This window comes from Stegodyphus dumicola, chromosome 2 (genome assembly GCF_044657685.1).
Source record: "Stegodyphus dumicola isolate Sdum_Otavi_A_Nest chromosome 2, ASM4465768v1".
NCBI classification, from domain to species: Eukaryota; Metazoa; Arthropoda; class Arachnida; order Araneae; family Eresidae; genus Stegodyphus; species Stegodyphus dumicola.
This window is the reverse complement of record NC_140769.1, coordinates 181633913-181652596: the sequence shown is the minus strand read 5'-3', so window position 1 is coordinate 181652596 and position 18684 is coordinate 181633913. Positions and strand designations below refer to the sequence as shown.

Here is an 18684-nt window from a genome sequence, read left to right as displayed (position 1 = left end):
GAACTGCTAACTAAACGTATTATTACCATTTAAACGTATAACAATAAAATGAATTGGGTTTACATCCGAGCTTACTACACATACATTGATTTACAATAATTTAAAGTTGTACTCAGAAACAACTTTTAAGCGACAGCAATGAAGGTTATAATTTATATAATATGTTAATTAAAATATAGTTGAAAGACCTACTTTTTCCATCTCGCTTAAAATTTCACTCGGAGTTTATCCACATCTACATTAATCCTTATTTCGGTTTTATATCACTCTTCATTTTAACTGCTGTCGTTATTTTTTCACGTATTACCAGATGCTCAATTTAATTTTAGTTTTAAATCTATATTTATCAGACACTATTTTCTTTTAAATCTATTCATTGAACGTGATTCCAAACTTAGACATCTGCTTACAGGGCAAATGCTGCATTAAAATACAGAAATCTAAAGCACCTTACTTGAGTTATTAAACGAGATTAAAATTGAGCAGTTGTTTCCTAACATTAAAGTATTAGAAGAGTAATTTTAAGTGTTATTTATATGTACTTCTAAGTGCCAGCAAGTAACGGACAATACTGATTTTGTTCTCTTATTTAACTGTATATGTCTACTGCAAAATGTTATATATAGTCAAAATTGTGAATATAGCCGGCGGATCCACAGGCATGTTCTTAAATAAGATTAATAAAAAACATGCAAACGCACATCCTAACTTTTCGATACTGAGACAAGAGTTTATATAGGTGTCGGAATTTGGAGTCGTCAAATTAGTTAAATGGGAATTCGCGTATCAATTTTAATTCAATCAAAAAATAATACAATGTCACTTAAACACTCTTAAAATACTTAATGAAATAGTCAAAAATTCATTTATTAACTGGCTGTAATATTAGGATTTGTCGGATAGTATAGCCAACACTTTGTTAGCCCGCATCAATAACTGTAGTATTACTGACCGGTTATGGCTAGTTATCTTGAATATCAAGTGCTTCTTATAATGGCTAGCTGTGTTATACTCAGGTAGATGTGTATTATAAGCAAAGGCGAAGTGGTAGTCAGATGTTGTCTGACCAAGGATAGCTCGACGTGGTTGGCAGTCTGCCAACACCTTGTCTTTAAAGTAACCTAAATAAGATGCAGGACAATTTTTCGCAAAAGGCAGAAAAGAAGGAATTCCGTTTCCGAAAGAATGATATGGTTTAATAGCAAGTGGACCGTGAGTGTACTTGTTAGGAACTGTAAATGAACTTATTTCTTGCAGAAGGATTTAGTTTACTACAGTGATACTGATAGTTTCACGCAAAACACTTTTATAACTATTATAAGGAATGAATTTGAACGTCCTATTGGTTTTTGTAAAAGAATTCTTAAAGTTTTTCTTTCCGACAAAGCCAACAAGGTAGGCCTTTATATCTCACGTTCACTCAGTACATCTCAACGGAAGATAAGAGAATGTGGAATCTATTCTCTCGAATTAAAAGTATAATGATAGTGACAACATAATTTCTTCAAATCTTAGAGCTGTGTTTCTAGCTGAGGTATCGTAACATACTAACGTGTTATGAGGCTCCATGAAATGATCCAAGAAATATTCAGATCTAAATAAACATTTTTAAAATTCGCAACTTTACCAGCATCATGTTTGTACAAATCAGTAGTTTTCAACAACGAAAACAAGAAAATACATTTAATTTAGAAAAAAGATTAATGCATCTTCGATACCTCTTGCGTATTGGTTTAGAAATAGTAAAAACATGATTCGGCATATTTGTGAAACAAATGGAACACAAACTTGATATTAATAAATAAATCAAAATATAATATTCGCAAGGAAAATAATACATAATATAAATTAAAGTTATTATCCAGGATTAAGATATTCGGTTAAGTGTGTCAACTGGAAAATTCTCAGAATTATTAACTAAAGATATTGCGTTTAATTCTAGCTCTGTCTTAGCTCTGTTCTTCTAGCTAATTCCCATGTTTCTTTTGTGAAAGTATGACAGCTAATACAGCAAAGAGACTAAACTGGAGGGAAAATGGGTTCTGAAAAGATTTCTAGAATTTGAAGGAAATATTGAGTAAACTTCTTGAAGAAGAAGATCGTATCACATCTTGATATGATCTGCCAGGCTAAGTTCTTAAAAATAAGTCTTGTGAAGCATGGTTTTTTTTAAATCAGTACAAAATTACGAGGAATAGTCTAGGTACCTCTGAAACGAAAGTCTATTTCAGAGTTCTCTAGTCTATCAAAAGTAAAATTAAAGTAACTGACAGTACTTTTATCAGCCTAAATATCTGAAGACAGCTTTTATCTTATCTTTTTCATGAAATGATAATAACTGAAATAGAAAAAGAAGAATGGAATTTCTCCAAAAGGTGCGACTGTTCTTGGAATAAGAAGAAATATAAATGTGCAATCAAAATGTTTGTTGACGTTATGCTAAAACAACTTCAGAGTTTTGTTTTTTAATCAATATTAAATCCATTTCTTGAATACATATTTAAAGAAATTCCCAGAAAATCTACCTGCAATAAAGGAGAAATAAGATGATTTTTTCCAAAACGAGACGAGTTCAGCTTTAATATTATGACGTAATATTGGTGAATGTTGTATAGTAAAAATGTATTTGCTTAGTTATATATTGCAATATAAAATCATCAAAGCAAATTATGAAGCATCGTATGTGGTTGATGAAATATAAGATAACTTTTAGGTTTCGAATCCCATTTTTCCATGAAACCAAACACTCTTGAAATAATTTTATGATCTTTAGTTTTATATTCCGTAGATTCTGCGATGCATTTTAGTTCAGAGTTTCAGCCATATGAGCCGAACAAAGAAATTTGAACATTAAGAAGTAGCTGCAATTAATTTACCCTCGCATTTTTATGATATCTCTAAATGCATTAGTTATTTTCCGTATCACAGAAACTTACGTACCTGATTGACGGCATCATTGTGCTCAAGTCTTGAGTTCTTATTGATGGCAACTGGAGAGCTTCCTGCTTTGCGGACATCGTGCACCGCCACTGATCCATCCGCGAGTCCAACGGCTAAAAGATGAGGCCGATACGGGCTGAATTCCACGCAGCAGACACCAGACTTACAAGAAATAACTTTCTCTGGATGGGACGGGCATTTCAAACTAAATATGCATACACATCCTGACCTATGACGCATTGTGACGTCATCTGAGGGTAAACATAATAAATTTGTTTCTATTAAGTATGTAAAAAATTAAATGATAATTTAACAATTAAGACAGCTTAGGCTCAGACAAAATAACGCTCATTACACTTGAATATCTTCAAAAGGTATACGAATTCCAACAATCTAACAACTTCTAATAGTATTCTGTTAACTTAGCTTTCTTATCTTTTAACTTAAATGTATAAAAATTATTGAGCTTATACGAAACTGTTTTCCAAAAAATTATTTCTAAAGTGCTAGAAAATGTAGCTATTAAAAGCACTCTTGAATGTTCGAAATTTATAAGAAAAGGGAACGCTGTTAAAGTCTCAAAATTTTACAGTAGAAATTCATTTGGAAGACGTTATTGAAAACATTGGATTGCATGAAAATTGGATCAAACAAATTGTCTCGAATAGCTCAGAACTTCTGTTTAAAATCTACTTGTTTCGAACAAGATTTTACATGGGAAAGTTTCCGTTCTGCTAACTCTGTAAATTACATTTTACCAAAAGGATTTTTGCACAGAATCGTCTTGTAAATGAAAACGGATCATTAAAAATCGCCACAGAGATATTCCCAAAGCAAATAGTTAGATAATTTTTACTTAATGTGTTCTATAATTCATAGCTAGTATTACAAGCAAAGTTTTACGAAACAGATTTACCTGAGAAATTTATTTCATAATAAATTCCTCGCTAGAGCATTATCAGAAATCGAAAGTATCTGTGGAAATAATGTTATAATACAGAAACTAAAGGAGGAATTGGTACAGTTTACTTTCTCAGAATTAACTGCCAGTTAGATACCTCTAACAGATAAGATCACCAGGAAAAGGGTCACTATTAACGGAAAATCAAACAATTATTGTTTCTTCATTTTGTAAGCTTACCATGAAAGCTTATTATTAACATTTCCGAGTTCGTACTTTGCAGCAAAAATGTTTGCACACTATTCCATATACCTATATTTTTAATATTTTACTTTATTTGTAAATTGATGTATTTTATTTCAATTCTTCTATAATTTATGTTATTAAATTTCTTTGCAATTGATTTTTACGAAACTTTCTAGAAGTACAAAAATAGAGTATAAAATTAGACATTCCAAATTTACACACTAATTTATTACATTGTTTTCCAGAACAAATAGAATAAATAAAAAAGGAATGGAATGCAAAATTAGATAGCCTACATTCACGCTCCAGTACTACATTTAAACTCATTTACATAGGAATTATTCGCCTTTTATTTTTAGGCCTCAGCGCTAAATTAATGTGAAGTCCGGGTTGGCTTACTCTCAAGTAGTAAATACCGTATATTTGAAACGATGCATATTGAGTTAAAGACATTTTGTCCATTTGTCCCACAGATGTAATTGTCAGTACACACAGCTAACCATCAGAAGCTTTTGAATTTGAATCTTGATAAAGGCACGGTTTTATGTCAGCAAAGCTCGCGTGCTTTTCTTCAACTAATTATTTTGAGAACAAATAGTTACTGTTTTCTTGTATTACAAGTCAAATTATTGTTGCGTTTTTCCCTTCACGTTAAAGGGTTAGTGGATTTGGAGTGAACAACGATGACACTTGATGAAGTATCAAAACACAATTTATTAGCCAATATTATTCAAGAGAGTCCAATAACACGTTTACAGTCGTCGAAGAACTACCATAAACACTTTAAAATAATCAGCGACAAGCTATCAGGCTATAACGCAGCAGACAGCTTCAAGACAAAGCACCAGAGTACAGCTTCCGACTCGGGTCAGTCGTTCTCGGAACTTTACGTACTCTCGAGACACTCCGCTATCAGGCTATAACGGTGACGATGGCTTCACGGCAAAGCACCAGAGTACAGCTCCCGACTCTGCTCAGTCGTTCTCGAAACTTTACGTACTTTCGAGACTCTCCACGCAACAATTCGCGATGCACTCGCGATGCACTCGACGATACACTAGAGTAGAGCTGCCGACTCGGTTTGGTCGTTCTCGGAGCTCATCGCACTATAAGATAAAACTCGACGATGCACTAACTCGCGATACGCTAAGAGACTCCCTCGATGCACTCGACGACCAACTCAGCACTAGACTTCGAGACACTCACTTATTGATTCTTAACTGACTCAATTAGGCACCCACTGACTGACTATCAACTCGATGGACTCCACACTCCGTGTAGCAGCAGGGTTTATATAGCTTTTGGCTTGCATTCGAGAACCTTCTGGTCCAAATCAGTACGAATTCGTTCTAGAAGGTTCGCCATGCGTCTATGGCATATCGCCAATTTTGTCGCCAAATGAGCGATTTATCGCCAAATGTGGCAACCCTCCCTTAACTTGCCATTTTCTGGAAACCCTAAACCTGCTTTGAGGGGAAGCTATCTTACCGCGGCTGGATATTTCCTAACAATATCGGGGTGACGCCATATATCGGCCACAGATGAAGTCTTCGTTGGATAAGCTATAATAGCAACTAATAATTTTGGCATATCTTTTACACATTATCGTAGATTTGACACAATATCGTACAGTAAAAATGGAAAATAATATATACAAGTCCCAGAATTTTTTTTTTTTCTTTCGTCTGAGGCGGAAGTACCTATATCTTAATACTCATAGAGAAATAGACTGTAACGTGATATACGAATTTAATGATGATAAAGTCAGTAGCCTTGGTACCGGGCAAAATCCATAGTAAAATGAAAATGATGCAGACGATTCCGCCATTAAGACGATGATGTGACTGAAAGATGTTTACATGTAAAAGACGGTCGATTCTCTTCATCTGTAAACATTACCTATGTAAATTCATCCTTCTACACATTTAATCATTTTGTAGTTTGTAGCAACTATTCATGTTTCCATTTAAATATTCAAGTTATTTGTAAATTGGACTAGTTTATTAGCCCCTAGACAGCCACAAAAGAAGTAAATTTACAGACATCATATTCCTAGACAGTAAGTACCGATTCTACAAATAATGAAAGATAGAAGTGCAAGATTGTCCACTGTATAAAACTTGAGGAACAGACGTAAGCAAGCACACTGATTAGCAGACGTAAGCAAGCACACTGCACGCTTGTGTTTTTAACATCTTTTCACAGTACCCGCTTCGAAACTGTGAGCAAGGAAATATTGAGGATGCAAAAAATGAAGTTTTAGGAAATGCGTGCGTGCGGATGTATATTGTGTGCTTAAGTGCTTTTCTGTTTACACTTTCCGCGAAATGTTTGTGAGTATTTTTTCATGAACATCATGCAGCTTTTTAAATGGGATTAGGTTGACTGAATTTCTGCTTCGCAAATAATTTTCCAATTTGTGGTCATTCAAAATACCTCCTCTGATCCAAAATGCCTCCTCGGAATATTATTTGCATTACATTAAGAAATTTGTATCTTACACATTTATAATCCCAGTGTATTTGAATTTAGTAGTGTTAGTTTAATATGTAATGGAGTGAGATATAATGTTTCAGGATTTACAAGCGCTTAATTGAGCTAAACGTTACTCAGATTCTTGATACATATTTCTGTTCTCATATTTGGGAAAGAAAGAATTTTGTGCAGTTCAATAAAACTCCAAAGAGTACAATAATTCCTTTTATAAAAACCCCTACAACATTTCACTTGTATTTCTCCTGCTGAATTTTTTGTAGAATTATTTTAAAATTTGTTTACGAAAATTTTAAAATGTTTCATTCACATCTATAACCTGGATGAAGGGGTGGTAATGAACTAATGGTAATTTCTCTTCTTTATAAAGAATGACAGCATCATTTGTGATTACAATTATTTGTGATTACAGATAACTTATGACACAAATCAAAACATTCCTCGTAATTTAAATTTCAGTATACCTGCATACATATAATTTAAACTTCATATTCTCAGGAAGCATTTTCATATGCTAAGTGATGTCATTTAAAACTCTACCAGCAAATCCTAAATGCATATCTGAAATCAGCATACATAGAAGACTGTGTAGAGAGTTGAGAAGAACGTACATGATGTATAGAAAGAAAAACTTTGCTTATTCTGAATTAAATCATTGTTGAATAGATAATTAAATTGACTAAATCATTGTTAATAAATCAACTTATTACCCCAAAGGGGAGGTAGCCCAGGAGGGCTGTTTTGTGACAAAACGGCATTTTATGGCGTTTCATTATAAATAGCGAATCACTTTTTAAATTTTTACCACCAAATATTACCGCCCTGTATTATATTAAAAAAATTAAATAATGGAGAATTTGCATGAATATATGTATGTTTCTCGCATTGTAAAAAAAAAAAAAAAAAAAAAAAAAAAACGACGGTACTTAGAGCCATCAAATTTTGAATAACGTAATCCTCCACCCAAAGAGTGGCACCTGGAAGCCCAAATTTTGAATTTCGTATTTGTTTTATTATCTATTTTATATTTTGTAAAACCTTGGCGAATTTTTGATTAGCAAACTCAACGATTTCAAAGCGAGCAATGGCAACACTGTACGAAAAAAAATTATCTCCAGCGCGCAAGACTGTCAATAGGAAATTTTAAAGATATGTTCTTTTCAAATATTTTGTGATATTGCTGTTGAATTTAATTTTATATATTCAAGTGTGAAGAACTTGATATTTAATAAACTAAGGTAACACACAAAACGCTAAGCAAAGTCCCCCTGGTGTAAACTAGTAAACTATAAAATCTGAAAGCTTTCGGATTTTGTAATATTTTTTCTTAGGTTTCCTTAATTTCAAACTTTCATTTATTAAACTAAGCTGAAAGGGCTAATAAATACTCAGCTAACTCATACATAAAGTATAAAATGTTCTTTTCATCTAAATAGGAAAATAACACTTTAAGCTTTTTACGCGAAATATTGTGATTTCGGATCAGAATCGGTGAATTATAGTCTAAATTATTTATAATAAATTTAATAATTTGTTTTTATGAATGGGACTTACGGGATCCAAAAGCAGCTGCAAACATGTCAGAATAGCGACTGTTCCAGCTCAAGCCTGTAATGGCCATACCCCTCATGGGTTGATAATTAAATTTCCATAAAGGCAACAGAGATCCCAGGCCTTTGTCCTTGAATTCGTCACTTGGCGTATCGTAAAAACTATAATCTACAAAACAGGAAAACATCTGTGTGTTCAATTTTAAAATTAAAAAAAAAATATGTGAAATTTATGAGATATCTTTCTTACCAATGCTGATGTCAGACATTAAGTTTTGATCTACCATTCTTTCGCAGAAACGAAGAAATTTGAGGTGATGCGAAAAAATCAGTGCCTGAAAAATAAAACAGTTTTGATTAAGAATTTTTTAACTATAGAATGGTATATTGTTTCAGACCATTACTACGGTCCATTGTCAGCATAGAAAGGATGTTTCGCAAATGAAACTGTAGCTATTCCAAAATTGAAGATATTTCTGATTATGTGTGATCATGAAGTTATTTGTTATAAAATATCATGGCTGCCATCGATCCAAATGAGAAGAGAATGTGTTTTGAAAGTCATAAAAAAGTAAAGCATTCAAGGTTTCAAATCTGAATTTTCATTACTCCAAGCATTCTAGAATTTTTATTATCTACTTGACTGTGTTTATTTCCTTGCCACGTCTTTACACAATTATTTACATATTTAAAGTTAAATCTGCTTAAATCAGAAGGAGACTAACAGAATAATAATCGAATGGTACGATACTAAAATATTGCAATGAAAATGTTTTTTTTTAAAAAAGCACAGTAATACGTTAAAAGATTTTGATCTCTTTAAAAATAAAACATTATTAGTATTTTGAGTACAGACAACATTTATTATAGCCATAAAAAATCAGTATGAATATTTCATTTTGATCTCTCCTAAAAATTTATTAAAAATTAAAATTAGTAACAGTAACTAGAAAATAAAAATTTTAAATTTTAATAATATTCAGCATGTAAAGTTTGGATATTATTACGATACACTCTGCTGAAAAAATGGTAGTGATTAGGGGACCTATTGCAATACCGAAGGGCCGGGCTTTAATCCGCAAGAAGGCATGAATGTTTGTAAATCTATAGTGCTTTTGCACAAGGAGGCACTCTAAATACATGGCGAGCCGAAAGTCCTCTCGAGAAGTTAGGGGTAGGAAAAGAGGGGGCTGAAGACCCTCTGACCCGTCCCCCAGGGGGGTGCTCTCCATCAAAACTGGGGAGGAACTATAGAGGTATTGTCATCTGTAAGGGTGCTCAAGTCTCTAGCCAACGGCAGGCGCAATCTTGTTCTACTTGCAACGATGAATTTCGCTGGTTTGTTCTAATGTTACTGTCAGACAAGTGAGAAAAGTCACAACACAACACGATACACTCTCATACTAAAGGACACCAGAAAATGCTGCGATGTTAAATAAATTTTCATATTTAACAGGAAAAATATCGAGTGCGTGCCCAGGGAGTAAACAGATTAACAAGATAATTTTTGTAGTTAGGTATGAAAACCAACCGTCGCAACACTTTTATGAATTGCATGTGTTATGTTACCTTGTAATCTTTTGCAGTCCTCGGATTACCACTGCCCACTTCCTCCTCCCTTCTCTCTTCCCATAGAAAAAAGCGAAGGAGACGCAAAAAAAGAAAAATTCCTGAGATCTTAATAGCCACAGTCTTTTGAAAATGAAAAGGTATCCGAGTAAATGATATAACTGTTGAGAAAACATTCTAAGCTGTCCAATATTAAAAAAAAAAAAAAATCTTAATTATGTAACAGTAATAAAATTAGGTACTTTTATCTTGTCGATGCGGGGTTCAGAAATGTAATGTATGTGTATATATATGCGTATGTATGTAATCTACAGTGAAAATCGTTTAACACGAAATTGAGGGGACTGAAATATTTTTTCGTGTTAAAAGAACTTCGTGTTAAAGGATAATGAAAAAAAAAAAAAAAAAAAAAAACATGTATTCAACAAAATTAAGTTTATTAGAGTTAATTTTATTGACATATATATGTATACATGCATGTATTTAATAAAAATCGATGAAGCAAAAACATCCACAAGAACTTAATTTAATACAACATTTTCAAGTTTTTTGAAAAAGAAAACAGTTATAGAGTTTTTGGAAAATAATCTTTCTTTGGAAAATAATCTTTTTTATTTTTCTTCGCATTGTCTTTTTTAGCATCAAATTTTCAACAAATTTTTCGATGTCGTCTATTTTGTTATTCATTTCACCATTGGAATATGCGTCTAAATAACTTATCATACTTTTCATGATGTTCTTCATTTCGGATGACTTGGGAACAGGAGTTGCATTATTCATTTCATTTTCATCGTCGGAATCTGCATCAATGATATTTTTTTTTAGCTTTGAGGAAACTCCAAAATGTCTTTGTCTGCCATAATTGGTGCTGTACACACATTATCATCAGCTACTGCAACGAATTCTTCCGATGATACAGTAGGACAGTTCAATAATACAGAAACTATCTCAAACAGTTCCTCAAGTGTCGGATCAGTTTCAGTATCCTCCTATTCTATTTCTTTTGGCGCGAAGCAAACTACTGATTTTTGCACACACTGCGATGTACTCGCCACCGAATTCCAAAGCCACCTGATGACAGATGAGATATTTTTGTGTGGCGTTTGTAGGAGTGGAAGTTGAGGTAGCTTAGATAAACAAAGTTGGCTCGTGTCCCAAGCTGTTCCGAGGGTATTTCAAAGCCAAGTTAGCCTCCTTTCTAGGAAACATATGAAACCATCTTTCTTTTATTTCTCACACCTCTTAATAAATCTCGCGTGCGATGCTGGGGTTTTCCATATTTTGTTCATTCCCAGAAAGGAAATCTTTTCGTGTTAAGCGATTTTCGTTTCGTGTTAAAAGAAACAAAATGCATGAAAATATATAGTAGTTTGTCGGAACTGTTGTATTATTTCGTGTTAACCGAAATTTCGTCTTAAGCGTTTTTGCGTTAAACGTTTTTCGTTGTATGTATGTATGTATGTATGTATGTGTATACACGCACATGTACACGCAGCCGTACATACATTTCTGAATCCGGTCCCAATAACAGAAAAGTACCTAAAATTATTTTAGTGCGTTAATTAGCTATTATAAGCTTTTATATTTTAGCCATGGGACAGAAATAAAAACGTCAATTCAAAATTTAGTCAGGAAGGAAGTGAAAATTTGCTTCACTGAAATTAATTTTCTGTATTCCTTTCATTTAGTTGCTTAATCACAATGTATTTACTTGAGCAGAATGCATTACCTTAGTCTTAACTAAATCTGTGTTCTCAAACTAACTACATATTACAATCATATCTTAGCCTAATTATATACACATTTAATAATTATATTTAAAATGGAAATTAAGAATATTCTTAATGTCTTCTGTCTTGGGTTCTTATAAACCCAAGACATCTCGCATTTTATTAGTGTATGAAACAACAATGCAATATTTTTTTTTTTTTTTTTTTTTTTTTCAAATCTTCCTATTCGATTTTAACTCTCAGAAAAGTTTACCTTGCTCTCTTTTCTCTCAGTTTTTCGGTTCACTTCATTCGATTTCTCTTCTCTGTCTCTCTTTTCTCCGGCCTTCGAAACAAAAGAAGAACGTTATGTCATTTTGTATACAACTTAAAAGGAGGTTCTAATTTATAGTAAAAATCAAGTTTCAATCAAAAGTTTCTTAATTTAAAGTTTTAGTAAATTCATAGTCAAATAATAATAATAATAATAATAATAATAATAATAATAATTTATAAACTTGTTAAAGCACGTCACATAATTAATTAATTCTTATTTATTCTGCTTTAATTATGTTTTTGAAAATATTTTAAGGATTCATTATTAGCTCAGTCTAATTATTTGTAACCTTGCTCTTTTAAATTCTGATTGTGATTTAGAAATGTTTATATTGAACAAAATATTCTAACTTATTAAATAAATCTAATAATAATAATAAGGTTAATCTTTGGATTATGGTAACTTGGCGATTTTTTGACGAAAATTTAGCGACCAACCCCTGCTACAGCAACCTGCTAGTTTTTGTTTGAACTCTATTTTGATTTCACGAAGTAAAGGCATATGTTTTTTTATTATTATTTTATTTTTTTAACAACTCAACATTTTTTTCCAACAATCTGCTAGCCGAATTACGCTTATGCTAGAACTTTTATGGAACAAAAGTGCTTAATCATAACGAAGATTAGGTGCAAAATTGGGAGAAAGTGCAGAATCGCAAACTGCTTGCCGCGTTTTTAAGAATTGCACATACACGGTATCCATGTACACGTCGACCTATTTTCACTTAAAAAAACATCCCAGAATTGCACAAAAATGGCATTGCGCACACTCTTGACTTTATCCATGTACACTGCTAAAGTCCTAGCTAGTAACCTGTATCGCCTTACCAAAATGTCGCCAAACCTGTTACCATATTCCAAAGATTAGCCAATAATAATAACTGAATGCTCATATTTGCAAAACGTAAATCGGAATTCACATTTCATATACATCTACAAAAAAGAATTGAAAAATAAAGCTTATTTTTAAAATATCATATTAAGACAATTATGATTTATTATTACAACGCGTAGTTATTAATCCGCAATTTTCTGATGTCGTGGCGTGATGCAGATCGTATGAAAATTGCATCCCTTGTTGCAAAGTAAAGATTCACTAACCCTTATAAAAATATTCTATGCTTTTCAAAATATCTAAAGATGCAAAATCCTTATTCCAAGGCCATAACGCTTGTAAAGCATTAATGCTCAAACCGAAAAAACCGATAAGGATCAAAATTTTCTTCTAAAAGGCAATCAACTATATAGCATGAAGCTATTATATGAATCACGTCTTCCTCTTTCCCTGAACAGCAAAAATTTCAAAATTTCCAGAATAGCATCTATAAGGTATTTCTCCCGCCTTCTTAGTATGCCTGCGTGGTGTAGTGGTCAGCACACTCGGCAGGAATTCGAGAGGTCCGTGGTTCGAGTTCCGGCGAGGGCACTGCTCATTTTTCACTACTCTTGCTTCGAAATAACCTAATGTCTATACACATCAACCTTGAATAGAGCTATCTCTGAAACTCAGTCAAAGGATTTGAATGCAACCAGAAACCACGTTGGTGTTCTGTGGCCCAGTGGTCACTTCACTAATGCCAACACAATACGGCGTCCTAAGATATGCTTATTTTGTTTTCCTAGAATTTTTTCAGACATGTCTTGGTGAGCCTTTGCTTAGAATGTAGAGAAAAGTGTGGGTGAAGGTAAAAGTAAAATAAGGTAAAGGTTTTTTATTCTTTACTATTAATTTTTTCGTTTAAAATTTGAAAAATTCTGGAAAAAATAATAAAAGCATAAAAAATTTCAATAGATGATACCCATACATTTCCTTACATCAGACTTTTCATGCCTTTAGAAATTTGCTACAGCAGTATCAAATAACATCAAGTGCATAGAATCGGACAAGACCAAATATTTCATGTAGCACTTCTTTATAGCCGGGGATTTGCTATTGCGGGGTTCAATATATTTCAAAAATTTTGACCAAATTAGTGAAAGGAAATTCTAAAATCTGAATCCAGTTCCTTTTTTTTCCCCGTCGGTCATTTCCTTATCACTTTTATCCTCTTAGTATTCTTCTTATCTCCTTTTCTGAAAACTCCAGGACATAATATCTTAAAAGTTTAGACCAAAATAATATGAGTGAACTTTTAGAAGGCATAGACCCATTCCGTTTATGGCGGCGGACGATGTGTTTCGCTCTTTAAAACAAGAAAACAATTCTCAACTTCCTTGTCTTATCTGAATATTTTTAGTAGGCGATGTTCATGTCCCGAGAGAACAAATTTCCTGGTCCGTGAGAGAATATTTCGTCACGAAAGACAGTAGCGAGGAGTCATATAGTCTTCGGTTATAATACACGGTTAACTTGGGTCAATGATCCACGCATACCTGAAGCTGCAGTAGCTAGCATATAGTAGAATCTGCCTTCATCTTGGATCGCCAATAGTCTCCTGCGTTTCGCGTAAATTTCCCCGAGCTGGCAACTCGTAACGTTCATATATTGGAAGTGGACAGTATAGGAGAGATTAGTTGCCTTGACAGGACTAGAAATTAAGGTGATCCTTTCAGGCTTGACAGGGACTGTAAGGATGCTGTCAAATTTGTATCAGGCTGTGGCGACTGCTACATGTTAAGCATTGTTAAAGGTTGATCTTGGAGGTTTCGGACTCCTGGAATCGTCTGCAGAGTGGAGCTCCATTGCAACCGTGTATGGACTATTTACCGGGGTCTGGGCGGACCTCGCACTGGTTTATTGTATTCGGCGTGACTGAGATTCTGAAGAGAGCCAAGCATCCTTGGTAGTCCTCCATAACACCCCGTGGCAACATAGGACATTGACTTTGTTGACAATGTCTTGGAAATGATAATATTTGTAACATAGCTGTGACACCAGCTGTGTTACAAATATTATCATTAGCGTCTCCAAGACATTGTCAACAAAGTCAACAATGCCCAAGCACATATGATACAGCACTTCCAGCCAGACGCGGATTTATGGAATCGTACAAATCGCTATCGAGAGGAGACCCATGTTCTAGGCGCCACCAAATCTTTATTTATTTTTTTAAAATAGCAGGTTTGCTCTCTGCCTTAAGACCCCCAAAAGTTCAAGTGAAATGGTCCGCGCTCGCTTCAAAATTCCACCACTGCTTCCAAGAATCCTACCGTAATAATTATACACTCCGGAAATTCCTGTTCGCGCAATCTCTCTTTGATGAAGTACGTTAGGCGCTTCATAGAGCGCCCTATTTTCGTCCCCAGAATGCAGATCAACTGACCAGATAGTTTGTTCATGTTTTAATATGTTATATCTCAAGATATTCTTTGTAAACTCGATGTATTTATATATGCATTCTTTGTAAACTTTGTAACTATTCTCACAGGATCAAGCTGTATCCGATTCAGATTTGGTCGCAGATTGCAGTGATTTCTTCTTTTTGTGTAGCTATTTTGTTTAAATAAATGGAACCGTTTTTCTTGGTATCATACTTTTTGTTTTTCGCTTATATTGCATGCTTAAACGATTATTTTCTTTACAGAAAACGTCAGTACTTCAAATGTAGTATAACTGATAATCAGGTGAAGGTATTCGATAGAATCACAGAGAAAGTTAAAAAAAAATCAAGTACTTCTTTTTCTTGATAAGCAAATGCTATCTCAGCTGCTGATACTGTTCCGTCGAATTGAAGCTGAGAAGATGGCTCTGTTTGATTAGCTCTTTCCTAATAAAAAGAAAAATTAATATACATAACCAAAACCCTCTTTTCATATCCATCATTCAACTTCAGTCACATATTCTATATCCATATATAATCAATAAAAAATGAAATTAAAATGTATGTCATTGTAATAAAACGCATATCAGATTACATTACACTGAATCATAAACTAGTTATTTCGTTTTAAATAAACAGATGTAATAAAAAAGCTACTTATTATGTCTTGCTTAAATATTCTCTCACCATTCGAAACATGATAGAATATCTATCTTAAGAAATTAATGAAGATTGTTTTACAACTTTTACTCTTCTCTTATTAGATTATCAGGCACTTCAATCCGAGGATAAATTTCAATCTAAGGATTTTTTCAGCAGCCGTACTTGAAACATTTCATTAATCATCGCGGTTCATTGCTTAACGTAATAAGAAGCGGGTAATAATAGATTCATCATAATAGAAAACTGTATCTAAGCTAGCTTTATTAAAAATTTGATACTGAAATTTTATTAATTTCAGTAATTATGACTATTAATTATTAAAATTAAATTATTAAAATTATTAAATTATTAAATTAATTATTAAAATTAATTATGACTATCTGGTGCCAGTCTCCGATCTGGAATGCGCAACTTGTCAACCCGAATGCACGCCAGACCGAAGCCTGGCCTCTCAAGCGGCTATTAAATAAGTAAATAAATAATAAAAATTCCTGCGCTGTAAAAATAAAAATATTTTATTCATTAAAAAACTATACAGAACACATTTTTATTAATATTACCAATTTTTAGAAGCTTCTGATATTTATTTATACTATTTTCAAATTTTAGCTTCTCATGATTGAAGTCATTGAAGCAACGTACATCATTACAACAAAGTGCGTTCAGAAATAACATATACATTGCTTTCATGAATCTTTTTAGCTATGAGATTTGTTAAATTCATACAAAGTATTAAAATAAATCAAAAACAAATTGCAACTTCAAAATTGGTGTGTCCAGATACACATGTTTTTGTGCAGACTGCGAGTGTTTAATATGGTGGCTTAAGCGCCACCGTCTTTCTACAATGCGAACTTCGTTCTTCTTTTTTTAATGTTGGCGTTAATCTAGAATCTTTTTTTTAGATTTGGCATGTAAAATATCGTAATTAATTAGCAGTGCTTAAACTATTCTAAGCATTTTCCCAAAGCCACGCACGGTTATCATGTACATTTAAACCAAACTAATTAAAAAACTTCTTTTACGCTAACAATAAAATTTTGTTCAATATATTATTGCGTGCGTACGGGTTCGTAATAAATAGAATGCACAACTCTGATGAAAAGTGAATAAAACATATTTTATCACAACAAATAAAAACAAAATACTTAAATTTCCTCAGATCTTCGTACAATATTGCAATATCTCGCAGTAGTTATCTTTTAAGTTACCAAAACGTTCAACAGAACCAGTTCAAAACAGAGAAAGCTAATCCGATTCCACCCCGAATTCGCTACAGTAAAAAACAGTAGTTTTCTAAACAAAACTGGTCTTTATCCCGCTTTTTGTGAGATTTTTAAACGTGCACGAGCATATTCTGGTATTTTCTCGATTTTTCTCGAAAAGCAAAAGCGTGCAATTACGAGATATCTATTTTTTAAATGCGCGTGCTCCTGTATTTTTAATTTTTCCGGCGTAGCTTTCTTTTCAAATAAGTCTCGTGCTACATTGCAGGGTAATATAAAACAATTTTAATTAATTCTATTTAAAAATAGCGAATTCAATACAAAAACCGTAACACTGCCCCCTTTCCAAGGACTGCAAGTACCGGGCAGTACAATCTCTCGACAGGAAGACAAATTTACAACTAAGGCATCAATGTAATAATAAACATTACATTAAGGTAACAAACAACATAAACAATAATTGCAATAGTAACTTAAAACAATTCAAATACTAAATACAAGTCAAATCAATTACACATTTAGAAACAAAAAGAACCATGGTCTTAATACTGTTTACAATTATTTACACTACGTACTATGGCCATAGTAATGAGCTAACCTGTCGTAATGAACGACTTTAGGTTTAGAGTTCGATAACTTACGGATCCGAACCAAGACGTCATTCAGTCTGTTTAGGACAGTATAAGGACCATCTCAAGGTGACTGAAGTTTTCGACAATGTCCTTTCCGTCGAGTCGGATTCCATAACAACGTCCTATCTCCAATAATGAATCGATCTCCAGTAGCTCTCGTGTTGTATCGGGTCTCCATCTTCTCCGTCGCAAAGTTGACTCGCTCTCGTGCAAAGTTGGGCATCTCTTCAAACCGGGCCTGGAGATCTTGAATGTCTTCCTTAGGTGATGAAGGCGCAACCGGAGGACGACCAAACAAAGGATCACAAGGCAAACGGAGGTCACGACCGATGAGCATCCGGGATGGAGAATAAGGGAATATTAGGTGATCTTGCATTTCTCTTCGACCCTAATATTTCCTATTACGTATACCCTATTTAGACAGCTTTCTGAGCAGAGGAGTCGGCGTTTCTAGGTGAGGATTCCTTTTCATGTTAGGTAGTTATGTCTTCTGATGCTGAAAGCATTTTGTTGTTTTGAGGTCCAAGGAAAAGTCGTATTTCCTTAAAAAGACTAAACCGAGTATGCACGGATCTGCAATATCTGCCACATATGCCGTGTGATAGTAGGCGGCACTTCTAAACGTGATGTTAACGTTTAACTTCCCAGCTATGTCGATTTCATCACCAGACGCAGTCTGGAGGATAACACAGGATGGCGTCCAAATGAGTTTATCTTTAAATTGTTGAGCTAAATCATTCTGAATGGTGGTAACATTAGCCCCTGCGTCAGTGATCAAATTTGCAAGGAACTCCATCGATAAGCCTATTGATGGATAGTGCATTACTGATGCCACTCACTGCAGAAATCTTGAGCGCTTTAAAAGGAGGTTTTTCACTAGCCTTCAAACTCTGCTACGCGATATGATCATTAATTTATTTCCTGCGTCGTTGCTGGGAAATGGTGTTGATCTCTGTGCCCTGGGGTGTTCTGCAGTTCCTTCGTACATGGCCTATAGCTCCGCAGTTCCAGCACTTTGGTTCCTTGTCACTCTTTTTCCATCGCATGGCATTTAATTGCCTGTTTATATCCTCTGTCTTATTTTCCATTCTCTGGGGTGTTCTGCTGTTCCTTCGCATGTGGCCTTCAGCACCGCAGTTACATTACTTCAAAATTGGTT

The 18684-nt window shown here is 33.8% G+C and overlaps 1 protein-coding gene across 1 annotated transcript in view; it reads right to left on the bottom strand.

The window, feature by feature from the left end:
- The window catches only part of LOC118189563 (dynein intermediate chain 2, ciliary-like), a 55084-nt gene that overhangs the window by 15427 nt on the left and 20973 nt on the right, over window positions 1-18684 (bottom strand). The window contains 5 exon segments of the mRNA XM_085810249.1: window positions 2941-3191; window positions 8135-8299; window positions 8381-8465; window positions 11683-11754; window positions 15359-15451. Coding sequence (XP_085666375.1) covers window positions 2941-3191; window positions 8135-8299; window positions 8381-8465; window positions 11683-11754; window positions 15359-15451 — 666 coding nt within the window.